Source organism: Ranitomeya imitator, chromosome 3, assembly GCF_032444005.1.
Source record: "Ranitomeya imitator isolate aRanImi1 chromosome 3, aRanImi1.pri, whole genome shotgun sequence".
Classification (NCBI taxonomy): domain Eukaryota; kingdom Metazoa; phylum Chordata; class Amphibia; order Anura; family Dendrobatidae; genus Ranitomeya; species Ranitomeya imitator.
The window spans coordinates 285,298,816-285,312,993 of record NC_091284.1 but is presented as its reverse complement, the minus strand read 5'-3'; the positions used below and the strand labels follow the sequence as shown (position 1 = coordinate 285,312,993).

The window sequence follows — 14,178 nt, the reverse complement described above, 5'->3', positions numbered from 1 at the left end:
TGATCTGCAGCCTGTTCACTCCGAAAGATCATTGTGAAATTATACCTTCTGTGTAAATCCATCTTAAACTTGTCTACCTTTTAAACCTTGCAAACTCAGACTATTGTGAAACCGTTGTGAAAAGTGCCAGATTTATCAAAGTGGCTTACATTGTCTAATGTTGGCTTACTATTGTACACTAGATCATGCAAACTTGTGGTGCAGTTTGAGCACATAGGATAACAATTTAGGCCACTTCCCAATTCCACCCATTTACCAATGGGCCAAGGCCCCTTATGGATCATGTCTACAACGCAAAATAAATGTGCAGGGCATGCAAGACTTTTTTTTTTTTTTTATGGAAATTAAGTAGAATTAGAAAATTAATCCTATTCTGTTTTCTACCAGTTAATATTAATAAAGTTTTTTTTTTTTCGCAGGACTGAAAGAAATAATCAAATTTGTCAAACCAGCTCCAATTGACGAAGAACTTACAAAAAAGCAAAAGAAGCAGCAAGGAGGAAAGAAAAATCAAAATTCTGGTTTAGAATCTCCGATGCAGAATATGGATGTGAATAATGCTTAATTACTCCACAGTACAGTTTATTGATGTCCAATTGACTAACTGCTGCGCAATATCAACCAATATTGAACTAGTCTATTGCAGAATGTCTGTTACTGGTCTTAAGATCGGTTGCAAAAATAATAAAAAATACAAACTTCGTATGTACAAAGCATTTAACGATATTGACTACAATGGCAAAATGTGATGGAATAAAGAAATACATTACAAATGTAAATGTCTATATATAAAATATGAAGCGGCGCTGGGGGTATTGGGTGTAAAATTACCTGCAGCAGATTTAAACAATCACCACAAAATTGTAGAGAATAAAATAAAATGCAGGAGAAAATCGCGCTGGTAAAACCCCAAATTCGTCTTTGAGCCAATTAAACAATATTCAGAAGGAAGGCACAGGAACTGGTGTGTGTAGGTGTAGTGCCTACCACAATGTGCATACTCAAATGGTGAAGCGTGTCCCAGAACCAAATACACGCTTATACCTTCTCTGTACATAAAATTAAAAGGGGGCCACTAATACTAATGAGTGGAGTGAACTAGATGAACTAAAGGTAAATACCTATGTGAATCCAGATCAGTCACCCGTCGTTCTATCCGGGAGTCTTCAGTAACGCTGCATGATAAAGATGGAATCTTTGACGGTAAGAGTTCTGGAGAGCTGCCCCGGCCGGTGGCAGCTGCTCCGAGTACCGAAGTCCAAGAGGGGACGGAGATGCACCGTCTCAGGCCGGCAGCGCCGTAATATGCGATCAGTGTGCACGGCGCGTCTAGGACCTGTGTGACGTGGTGAATCAGGTGACCGTCCCACGTGACTAAGGAGTTCAGTACGAATCGCGGTAAGGACCAGAACAAACCGACGCGTTTCGAAAACAACTGTTTTCTTCCTCAGGGCTGGTCCTTCCCTTGTTTCCAGGTCCTTTTTATAGCTTCCGCGATCCAATTATGCTAATGAAAGCCAAACAATTCCACTCCACAGTTCAATCCTCTAGGGGTCAGTGTATCTAATAGGAAGATCCACTTGCTTTCAGTTCTAGACATGGATTTGATATAATTCCCCCCTCTCCAATGTGGATGTACAGTTTCAATACCAAAAGCTTCCATTGTTTGGACGATTCCTCCATGTACCTCAATAAAATGTTTGGAAAGTGGGTGACCGATAAATTTTTTCTTTATATTACGTATGTGCTCATTTAATCTAATTTTCAGGGGCCTTTTCGTGCGCCCGACATACAATTTCTTACAAGGACACTTGATGATATAAATGACTCCAGTTGTAGAGCAAGTTATAAAGTCATTTATCCTATAATTAGAATCCCCTTTTTCTATACTCGTAATATTATGAGTGTTAATTTGCTTACACATGTTGCATCTGCGACATGGGAAGAAACCTCTTAGTGCGTTATGAAAAAAGGAAATGTTAGCGGGGGAGATTTGTTCTGAATTGTAGGGGCAACCATATTCCCCAGGTTCACCGCCTTCTTATATATAAATCTGGGACCAGTAGGTATCCTATCTCCAATAATCTTGTCGTCCTTTAAGAGATGCCAATGTTTATTGACTATTTTACGTAGCAAATACGAATTGGTATTATATTGAGTGATTATGGGGATGGCTTCGTTATTTGCCTTCTGTACTCCAGTGGGATTAATCAAATCCTGGCGTGATTTAATGAGGGCATTATTTTTGGCTGTATTCAGACTGTCCTGTTTATAACCCTTCTGTGCGAATTTGTTTGTCAGTGCTTCAGCCTCAATGCTAAAGTCTTCAATTCTTGAGCAGTTCCGATGTATTCGCATGAATTGGCTTTTGGGTATATTGAGTAACCTTATGGGGAGATGACAGCTGTCCAGGGGGATAAAACTATTGGTATCTGTTGGCTTATAAAAAGTCCGAGTTTGTATTGCACCGTTATCAATAAAAATGTGTAAATCTAAAAAATTGATGGCATCAGTACTAGTATTAGCAGTAAATTTTAAAAAGAATTTGTTTTTATTTAAATTACTTAAAAAACTATTAAGAGTATTAGGTCCATCTGACCAGATAAAAACAATATCATCGATAAAACGCTGCCAGAGGACCAGGTCCGCCCTAAGTTGCCCCCCAGGGTAGATGGTACTCTCTTCCCACCCACCCACATAGAGGTTAGCGTAACTCGGTGCGAACCTGGTCTCCATAGCAGTACCCCACTGCTGGGAGTAGTAGTCCTTATTGTATACAAAATAATTATGACTTAAAATAAATTGCATGGAGTCATATAAAAATTCAATCTGTTCACTAGGAATCATAGAAGACTGGTTCAAGAAATATTTAGCAGTATTGCACCCTTTGTTGTGATCTATAATAGTATATAGAGAAGTAATATCCAATGTGCCAAGTATAAAGTGGTCTTGCCACTGTATATTCTGCAATAATTTTAAAATATGGGCACTGTTTTTTAAGTAAGATGGTAATGTTGGTACAATTTTTTGCAGTCCACATATCTTGACAAGTTTGTAGTTAAACACTGGATACCAGATATGATTGGTCTACCTGGTGGGTTGGTCTGGTTTTTGTGCACCTTGGGTAGGTAGTAGAACACAGCCAGTCTTGCATGTTTTTTTGTACCCACTTGAAAAAAAGGGTGTCTAATGTTAGTAGTGTTCCGAGTTTGTGGTGCATTTAAATTCCTCGTTTTCCCTTTCTTATTATTAATTTTATTACCTAAAAATAAATAAAATAAGCCCTCAACCGACCCCAGATCACGAAAAATGGAGACGCTACGGGTATCGGAAAATGGCGCAATTTTTTTTTTTTTTTTTTTTTTTTTAGCAAAGTTTGGAATTTTTTTTCACCACTTAGATAAAAAATAACCTAGTCATGTTAGGTGTCTACGAACTCGTGGATCATAATGTCAAGTCGGTTTTAGCATTTAGTGAACCTAGCAAAAAAGCCAAACAAAAAACAAGTGTGGGATTGCACTTTTTTTTTGCAATTTCACCGCACTTGGAATTTTTTTCCCGTTTTCTAGTACACGACATGCTAAAACCAATGATGTCATTCAAAAGTACAACTCGTCCCGCAAAAAATAAGCCCTCACATGGCCAATTTGACGGAAAAATAAAAAAGTTATGGCTCTGGGAAGGAGGGGAGTGAAAAACGAACACAGAAAAATGAAAAATCCCAAGGTCATGAAGGGGTTAAATCACGCCAGGATTTGATTAATCCCACTGGAGTACAGAAGGCAAATAACGAAGCCATCCCCATAATCACTCAATATAATACCAATTCGCATTTTCTACGTAAAATAGTCAATAAACATTGGCATCTCTTAACCCCTTTACCCCCAAGGGTGGTTTGCACGTTAATGACCGGGCCAATTTTTACAATTCTGACCACTGTCCCTTTATGAGGTTATAACTCTGGAACGCTTCAATGGATCCTGGTGATTCTGACATTGTTTTCTCGTGACATATTGTACTTCATGACAATGGTAAAAATTATTTGATAGTACCTGCGTTTATTTGTGAAAAAAACGGAAATTTGGCGAAAATTATGAAAATTTCGCAATTTTCCAACTTTGAATTTTTATGCAATTAAATCACAGAGATGTGTCACACAAAATACTTAATAAGTAACATTTCCCACATGTCTACTTTACATCAGCACAATTTTGGAACCAAAATTTTTTTTTGTTAGGGAGTTATAAGGGTTAAAAGTTGACCAGCAATTTCTCATTTCTACAACACCATTTTATTTTAGGGACCACATCTCATTTGAAGTCATTTTGAGGGGTCTATATGATAGAAAATACCCAAGTGTGACACCATTCTAAAAACTACACCCCTCAAGGTGCTCAAAACCATATTCAAGAAGTTTATTAACCCTTCTGGTGCTTCACACGAATTTTTTGAATGTTTAAATAAAAATGAACATTTAACTTTTTTTCACAAAAAATGTAATTCAGCTCCAATTTGTTTTATTTTACCAAGGGTAACAGGAGAAAATGGACCCCAAACATTGTTGTACAATTTGTCCTGAGTATGCCAATACCCCACATGTGGGGGTAAACCACTGTTTGGGCGCATGGCAGAGCTCGGAAGCGAAGGAGTGCCATTTGACTTTTCAATGCAAAATTGACTGGAATTGAGATGGGACGCCATGTTTCGTTTGGAGAGCCCCTGATGTGGCTAAACATTGAAACCCCCCACAAGTGACACCATTTTGGAAAGTAGACCCCCTAAGGAACTTATCTAGAGGTGTGGTGAGCACTTTGACCCAACAAGTGCTTCACAGAAGTTTATAATGTAGAACCGTAAAAATAAAAAATCATATTTTTTCACAAAAATTATCTTTTCGCCCCCAATTTTTTATTTTCCCAAGGGTAAGAGAAGAAATTGGACCCCAAAAGTTGTTGTACAATTTGTCCTGAGTACGCTGATAGCCCATATGTGGGGGTAAACCACTGTTTGGGCGGATGGGAGAGCTCGGAAGGGAAGGAGCGCCGTTTGACTTTTCAATGCAAAATTGACAGGAATTGAGATGGGACGTCATGTTGCGTTTGAAGAGCCACTGATGTGCCTAAACATTGAAACCCCCCACAAGTGACACCATTTTGGAAAGTAGACCCCCTAAGGAACTTATCTAGAGGTGTGGTGAGCACTTTGACCCACCAAGTGCTTCACAGAAGTTTATAATGTAGAACCGTAAAAATAAAAAATCATATTTTTTCACAAAAATTATCTTTTTGCCCCCAATTTTTTATTTTCCCAAGGGTAAGAGAAGAAATTGGACCCCAAAAGTTGTTGTACAATTTGTCCTGAGTACGCGGATACCCCATATGTGGGGGTAAACCACTGTTTGGGTGGATGGGAGAGCTCGGAAGGGAAGGAGCGCCGTTTGACTTTTCAAAGCAAAATTGACAGGAATTGAGATGGGACGCCATGTTGCGTTTGAAGAGCCACTGATGTGCCTAAACATTGAAACCCCCCACAAATGACACCATTTTGGAAAGTAGACCCCCTAAGGAACTTATCTAGAGGTGTGGTGAGCACTTTGACCCACCAAGTGCTTCACAGAAGTTTATAATGCAGAGCCGTAAAAATAAAACAAAATTTTTTTCCCACAAAAATTATTTTTTTAGCCCCCAGTTTTGTATTTTCCTGAGGGTAACAGGAGAAATTGGACCCCAAAATTTGTTGCCCAATTTGTCCTGAGTGCGATGATACACCATATGTGGGGGGAACCACTGTTTGGGCACATGGGAGGGCTCAGAAGGGAAGGAGTGCCATTTGAATGCAGACTTAGATGGAATGGTCTGCAGGTGTCACATTGCGTTTGCAGAGCCCCTAATGTACCTAAACAGTAGAAACCCCCCACAAGTGACACCATTTTGGAAAGTAGACCCCCTTAGGAACTTATCTAGATGTGTGCTGAGCGCTTTGACCCACCAAGGGCTTCACAGAAGTTTATAATGGAGAGCCGTAAAAATAAAACAAAAATTTTTTCCCACAAAAATTATTTTTTAGCCCCCAGTTTTGTATTTTCCCGAGGGTAAAAGGAGAAATTCAACCCCACAATTTGTTGTCCAATTTGTCCTGAGTGCGCTGATACCCCATATGTGGGGGGAAACCACTGTTTGGGCGCATGGGAGGGCTCGGAAGGGAAGGAGCTCCATTTGGAATGAGGACTTAGATGGAATGGTCTGCAGGTGTCACATTGCATTTGCAGAGCCCCTAATGTACCTAAACAGTAGAAACCTCCCACAAGTGACACCATTTTGGAAACTAGACCCCCTAAGGAACTCATCTAGATGTGTTGTGATAGCTTTGAACCCCCAAGTGTTTCACTACAGTTTGTAACGCAGAGCCGTGAAAATTAAAAAAAAAAATCTTTCCCCCCAAAATTATTTTTTAGCCCCCAGTTTTGTATTTTCCCGAGGGTAAGAGGAGAAATTCGACCCCAAAAGTTGTTGTCCAATTTGTCCTGAGTACGCTGATACCCCGTATGTTGGGGGAAACCAACGTTTGAGCGCATGGCAGAGCTCGGAAGAGAAGGAGCGCCATTTGGAATGCAGACTTAGATGGAATGGTCTGCAGACGTCACATTGCGTTTGCAGAACCCCTAATGTACCTAAACAGTAGAAACCCCCCAACAAGTGACCCCATATTGGAAACTAGACCCCCCAGGGAACTAATCTAGATGTGTTGTGAGAACTTTGAACCCCCAAGTGTTTCACTACAGTTTATAACGCAGAGCCGTGAAAATAAAAAATCTTTTTTTTCCCACAAAAAATATGTTTTAGCCCCGAGTTTTGTATTTTCCCAAGGGTAGCAGGAGAAATTGGACCCCAAAAGTTGTTGTCCTATTTGTCCTGAGTACGCTGATACCCCATATGTTGGGGTAAACCCCTGTTTGGGCACACGGGAGAGCTCGGAAGGGAAGAAGCACTGTTTTACTTTTTCAACGCAGAATTGGCTGGAATTGAGATCGGACGCCATGTCGCGTTTGGAGAGCCCCTGATGTGCCTAAACAGTGGAAACCCCCCAATTATAACTGAAACCCTAATCCAAACACATCCCTAACCCTAATCCCAACAGTAACCCTAACCACACCTCTAACCCTGACACACCCCTAACCCTAATCCCAACCCTATTCCCAACCGTAAATGTAATCTAAACCCTAACTGTAACTTTAGCCCCAACCCAAACTGTAGCCCTAGCCCTAACCCTAGCCCTAACCCTAATCCTAACCCTAGCCCTAACCCTAGCCCTAACCCTAGCCCTAACCCTAGCCCTAACCCTAACCCTAGCCCTAACCCTAGCCCTAACCCTAGCCCTAGCCCTAGCCCTAACCCTAGCCCTAACCCTAGCCCTAACCCTAGCCCTAACTAACCCTAGCCCTAATGGGAAAATGGAAATAAATACATTTTTTTAATTTTTCCCTAACTAAGGGGGTGATGAAGGGGGGTTTGATTTACTTTTATAGCGGGTTTTTTAGCGGATTTTTATGATTGGCAGCCGTCACACACTGAAAGACGCTTTTTATTGCAAAAAATATTTTTTGCGTTACCACATTTTGAGAGCTATAATTTTTCTATATTCTGGTCCACAGAGTCATGTGAGGTCTTGGTTTTTGCGGGATGAGTTGATGTTTTTATTGGTAACATTTTCGGGCACGTGACATTTTTTGATCGCTTTTTATTCCGATTTTTGTGAGGCAGAATGACCAAAAACCAGCTATTCATGAATTTCTTTTGGGGGAGGCGTTTATACCGTTCCGCGTTTGGTAAAATTGATGAAGCAGTTTTATTCTTCGGGTCAGTACGATTACAGCGACACCTCATTTATATCATTTTTTTATGTTTTGGCGCTTTTATACGATAAAAACTATTTTATAGAAAAAATAATTATTTTTGCATCGCTTTATTCTCAGGACTATAACTTTTTTATTTTTTTGCTGATGATGCTGTATGGCGGCTCGTTTTTTGCGGGACAAGATGACGTTTTCAGCGGTACCATGGTTAGTTATATCTGTCTTTTTGATCGCGTGTTATTCCACTTTTTGTTCGGCGGTATGATAATAAAGCGTTGTTTTTTGCCTCGTTTTTTTTTTTTTTTTTCTTACGGTGTTTACTGAAGGGGTTAACTAGTGGGCCAGTTTTATAGGTCGGGCCGTTACGGACGCGGCGATACTAAATATGTGTACTTTTATTGTTTTTTTTTTTAAATTTAGATAAAGAAATGTATTTATGGGAATAATATTTTTATTTTTTTTTTCATTATTTTGGAATATTTTTTTTAATTTTTTTTTACACATTTGAAATTTTTTTTTTTTACTTTTTTACTTTGTCCCAGGGGGGGACATCACAGATCAGTGATCTGACAGTTTGCACAGCACTCTGTCAGATCACTGATCTGATAGGAGTGCAGGCTGCTTCACAGTGCCTGCTCTGAGCAGGCTCTGTGAAGCCACCTCCCTCCCTGCAGGACCCGGATCCGCGGCCATCTTGGATCCGGGGCTGGAGGGAGCAGGGAGGGAGGTGAGACCCTCGCAGCAACGCGATCACATCGCGTTGCTGCGGGGGGCTCAGGGAAGCCCGCAGGGAGCCCCCTCCCTGCGCGGTGCTTCCCTGTACCGCCGGCACATCGTGATCATCTTTGATCGCGGTGTGCCGGGGGTTAATGTGCCGGGGGCGGTCCGTGACCGCTCCTGGCACATAGTGCCGGATGTCAGCTGCGATAAACAGCTGACACCCGGCCGCGATCGGCGGCGCTCCCCCCGTGAGCGCTGCCGATCGCATATGACGTACTATTGCGTCCTTGGGAAGTAAAGCCCACCCCACATGGACGCAATAGTACGTCTAATGGCAGAAAGGGGTTAAAGGACGACAAGATTATTGGAGATAGGATACCTACTGGTCCCAGATTTATATATAAGAAGGCGGTGAACCTGGGGAATATGGTTGCCCCTACAATTCAGAACAAATCTCCCCCCGCTAACATTTCCTTTTTTCATAACGCACTAAGAGGTTTCTTCCCATGTCGCAGATGCAACATGTGTAAGCAAATTAACACTCATAATATTACGAGTATAGAAAAAGGGGATTCTAATTATAGGATAAATGACTTTATAACTTGCTCTACAACTGGAGTCATTTATATCATCGTGTCCTTGTAAGAAAATGTATGTCGGGCGCACGAAAAGGCCCCTGAAAATTAGATTAAATGAGCACATATGTAATATAAAGAAAAAATTTATCGGTCACCCACTTTCCAAACATTTTATTGAGTTACATGGAGGAATCGTCCAAACAATGGAAGCTTTTGGTATTGAAACTGTACATCCACATTGGAGAGGGGGGAATTATATCAAATCCATGTCTAGAACTGAAAGCAAGTGGATCTTCCTATGGCCGGGGTCACACTAGACCGTATTACGGACGAGTGCAGTGCGCTAAAAAATCGCATAGCACTCGTCCCAATGTTAATCTATGGGGCAGCTCCCATCATCCGATATTTTCTCGGCCGTATTCCGGATCCGAGGGAAATCGCAGCATGCTGCGATTGTCAGCGTATCTCGGCCGAGAATCGCCAATGCAAGTCTATGGGTGCGAGAAAAAATCGGATTACATACGGACCATGCGTGTGCATTGCGAGAAATACGGAAGACTTCTCCAGGTGACAGGAAATTGAATCATCCATTATCAGGAAGCTTTGGCATGCTAATTTCTGGCCCACGCTGGATTGCAAACCAGGAAGCACGCCTCCACGGAGTGTTCTGTTGTAGCAGCATGGCCTGGCATATTAATGTGGAGATGCTCATTGCTCTGGTCCATGAAAGGCCCGAATTATGGGACCAACGCGACGCACATTATGCGGACCGTGCACGTAAAGACGCAGCATGGAGGGCAATATGTCGCCACATGTTCCCTGATTTTGATGAGCGACCTCAAGAGGTTCAGCAAGAAATATGTAAGTACCATTCTTCACCAAAAAATGATGTTTCTTATTTGATTTTTCATGATAAAAAAATAAGCCTGAAACCATCATATGTGTTTTTTTTATGATGGGAGTAAATCATCCATGCTCTTGGTTGAAGATGCAAAATCATTACCAAGAGACACAAATATGGATTGAAATTATTTTAGCTATAGTCCGTTAATATAGGGCCAAAGGAATTTTATGTCCCCCTAGCCTCCTGGGCCCATGTGTTATTGCAAACCCTGTAACTGTTTGTGTGTGATATTTATATCAAATATTTTGTATATTTGCAGTCGATGTAAATAGACGCTGGCGGAGTTGCCGGGACCAAATACCGCCGTGAACGACAACTTTCTGGTCGGAGTGGTGATGCAGCCCCCCAAAAAAGGAAATACCTTTATTATGACCGTCTAAATTTTCTTGCCCCGGTGATGGAGCTACGACCGTAAGTGCATGCATGTCTACAAATATTTTACACATCTTATGATGTGAATATGTAGGTATTTTTTAATATAAATAATCTTTTGTGAAATACAGAACAGAGTCAAATCTGACTGAAAGAGAGACTGGATCTGACTCAGAGTTGCTGATTGACCCTGTTGCTGAAGATGCAGAAATGGCTGGACCATCTGGGCAAGCAGCAGGCAGCAACCACCCACCACCACAACCAGCAGCAGCGTTTTCCGCTCCACAGGAGGCAAATCCTGAGGTTGATGAAGGAGGCCAGAGCAGCAGTCCAACATTGGCTCTGGATACATCACCACAGCCTACTACCAGACCAAACCGTGGTCGTCGCAGAAGGGTGGCTTTGAACATTGGCACCAGGAGGCAAGTTGATACCGGGGTGTTGGACTATCTGTCCCGAGCTGCCAATGACGATGGGGAGGAAGCTTACTTCCGCAGTCTTGCTCGCTATTTACGGCCCATTCCCCGCTCGCTCAGGCTGCGGACCAGAGGTTGCATCCAAATTTTGCTAGATGCGGCAACACCCCCAAACAACCCCACTAATATCTTTAATTATCTGGAACAGTGGCAAATGTCATCTACAAACCTTCTGGCGGTGCAAGACCTTCCACAGGACCAATCACAAACTGTGTCAGCACCACCCCCGCAACCTCTAGCTCCCCAACAACAGCCTGCACAAACCACACAACAAGCCCAAAACGGGTAGTTATGATTTTGCAGCACATCCCCAATCTGACCACTTGAACAGACACATGTTTGGAGGCTGGTCCCAACATGTGTCTGCTCGACATGGCCATATTGGGGTTTCTGACCAAATGGGTCAATCTAGTACCCAGGACTTGATGCCCTTCTACCCTCCACATCAAGTGTTAGCTCATACACATGATCGCAACTTGCAGCAACACCCGCAATTTATATCTGCACTAACTTTAATCACGCCATTTACATTGCCTTCACTCAGTTGGATTACAGACTGAAGGACCCGTCATTTTGCACTGAGAATGCCAAATGAACACTCGACCAGACGGCGGGCACGGGAAAGACGCAAATTAAAGATTCTGCGCCGGTAGTACAGGCCTCTCCGTGGATAGGGTCTCATGACGTTCCTTGATAATTGAAAGGCCTCATCTGCAACCATCATGTAAGGGACCGCATCCAAATTAGCCCCTGGTATGTGACTTGGGGGTGGGAGATCCAATTCATTGTTGCGCAGCCGCCGACCCATAATGGAAGAACTGAAGACTCTAGAGTCTCCAGTTCTCCCATAGGCCCCAATATCTACAATTATAAACCTGTAGTTGCTGTCGACTAGGGCCAACAGCACTACAGAGAAAAACTGTTTATAATTATAGAATTGGGTCCCTGAACCTGGCAGCTTACGCACACGGATGTGCTTTCCGTCAAGAGCCCCAATACAGTGCGGAAACTGGCATGTGTCCTGAAATCCTTGAGCAATACGTAACCAGTCTGCAATTTTGGGTTCAGCCATCACCTCTTGATGGAGTCTTCTCCAGATTTCCGTGCATGTATCCCGCACAATCCCAGAAATTGTAGATTTTCCCAATAAAAACTCTAAATGCAGAGCCGCATATGATAGGCCAGTGGCAAGGAAGCTAAAAGACAAAAGAATATTGTTTTCAAATATAAAATTAACACAATACAGGGTTATATGGGGCAATAAAACCCTTTAAAAAAAAAAAAAAGGAGATGCAATGGCTTTGATCTTTGCAAAAATTTAAGTTAATAAAAGAAGGACAAATGATGTTGAAGTTACTTAACCATTTAAGTATCTAATTTGAATAAAGGGTAGCGACCAAAAAATGTGTAACAGATTGGGTCAATTAGTATTAAGGCATACCGCAAGGTAAGGATAAGGCGCTCCTCAGCTGAAATCGATTTGCGCATCCTGGTGTCCTTCTTCGTGATCCCTGGACGCAAAATCTCCAACAAAATGTCAAAGGTTTGAATCCTCATCCGACAATAGTTGAAGAACTTGTCCGGATTAGTCCTCAGAGCAGCATACAGACGGCTGAAATGGCCTTTAGTGATCCGTTGCTTGATAAGTGGATGTACCCACATCCGTCTCCGCCTCCTCGGATCTACAATAACTGGGTATGGCTGGCCAAAACGTTGGGAAAGTACCCAGTTGAAAAGCACACGCTCTGTGGTGTTGAAAGTCAGTCGATCAGACATGTTGCTCATCAATCCGAAGTGCACCAACACAAGCAGGGACTCTACTGCATAGATTGGTGGGTGGCACCTGTGTTTAGGGCCATTAAATAATGTTCTTGGTGATGATTTAAATTTTTTCAGGTGGAAAAACCGTTATATGTCCATTTTGCAAGCCTGCGAGAAAAACTCGCCATACGGATGTCACACGGATGTCAAACGGATCATTTGACGCGAGAAAATCGCATCCTCGCACTGCACACGGATCACTGTTTTGTAAAAATTTGTGCGATTCTCGTCCGTCAAAAACGGACCGTTTTTAAATACGTTGTGTGTGTCCCCGGCCTTTTAGGTACACTGACCCCTAGAGGATTGAACTGTGGAGTGGAATTGTTTGGCTTCATTAGCATAATTGGATCGCGGAAGCTATAAAATGACCTGGAAACAAGGGAAGGACCAGCCCTGAGGAAGAAAACAGTTGTTTTCGAAACGCGTCGGTTTGTTCTGGTCCTTACCGCGATTCGTACTGAACTCCTTAGTCACGTGGGACGGTCACCTGATTCACCACGTCACACAGGTCCTAGACGCGCCGTGCACACTGATCGCACATTACGGCGCTGCCGGCCTGAAATGGTGCATCTCCATCCCCTCTTTGACTTCGGTACTCGGAGCAGCTGCCACCGGCCGGGGCAGCTCTCCGGAACTCTTACCGTCAAAGATTCCATCTTTATCATGCAGCGTTACTGAAGACTCCCGGATAGAACGACGGGTGACTGATCTGGATTCACATAGGTATTTACCTTTAGTTCATCTAGTTCACTCCACTCATTAGTATTAGTGGCCCCCTTTTAGTTTTATGTACAGAGAAGGTATAAGCGTGTATTTGGTTCTGGGACACGCTTCACCATTTGAGTATGCACATTGTGGTAGGCACTACACCTACACACACCAGTTCCTGTGCCTTCCTTCTGAATATTGTTTAATTGGCTCAAAGACGAATTTGGGGTTTTACCAGCGCGATTTTCTCCTGCATTTTACAAATGTAAATGTACCCATTTTATTCAACTCTGAGTATTATTTTGGGTGTAGAATCACTGATTTCTCAGGTGTTTCATTACAGTACACAGGTACCGTGGGTGTTTTCTGCTTTCACCAGAAGGCTGATGCTAAGAGAACACCAAAAATTCAGCTCCTTTTCTGCACTGCAGGATACATTCATCTACTGGTGCCAAGTTAACACCAGTTTAGCTTCGAGGCTCCATACACAATAGACAACTGTTAAGGTACCGTTACACTTAACGATTTACCAACGATCACGACCAGCGATACGACCTGGCCGTGATCGTTGGTAAGTCGTTGTGTGGTCGCTGGAGAGCTGTCTGTGTGACCAACGATGCCGAAGTCCCCGGGTAACCAGGGTAAACATCGGGTTACTAAGCGCCGCGCTTAGTAACCCGATGTTTACCCTGGTTACCATTGTAAAAGTAAAAAAAAAACACTACATACTTACATTCTTGTCGCGTC

At 42.5% G+C, this 14,178-nt stretch overlaps 1 protein-coding gene across 1 annotated transcript in view; it reads left to right on the top strand.

Moving 5' to 3' along the window:
• Positions 1-779, top strand: part of SARS1 (seryl-tRNA synthetase 1) — an 80,845-nt gene extending 80,066 nt beyond the window's left edge. Inside the window, exon 11 of the mRNA XM_069756501.1 lies at positions 420-779. Coding sequence (XP_069612602.1) covers positions 420-565 — 146 coding nt within the window. The 3' untranslated portion in view covers positions 566-779. The remainder of the gene's footprint in view (positions 1-419) is intronic.
• Positions 780-14,178: the final 13,399 nt, after the last annotated feature.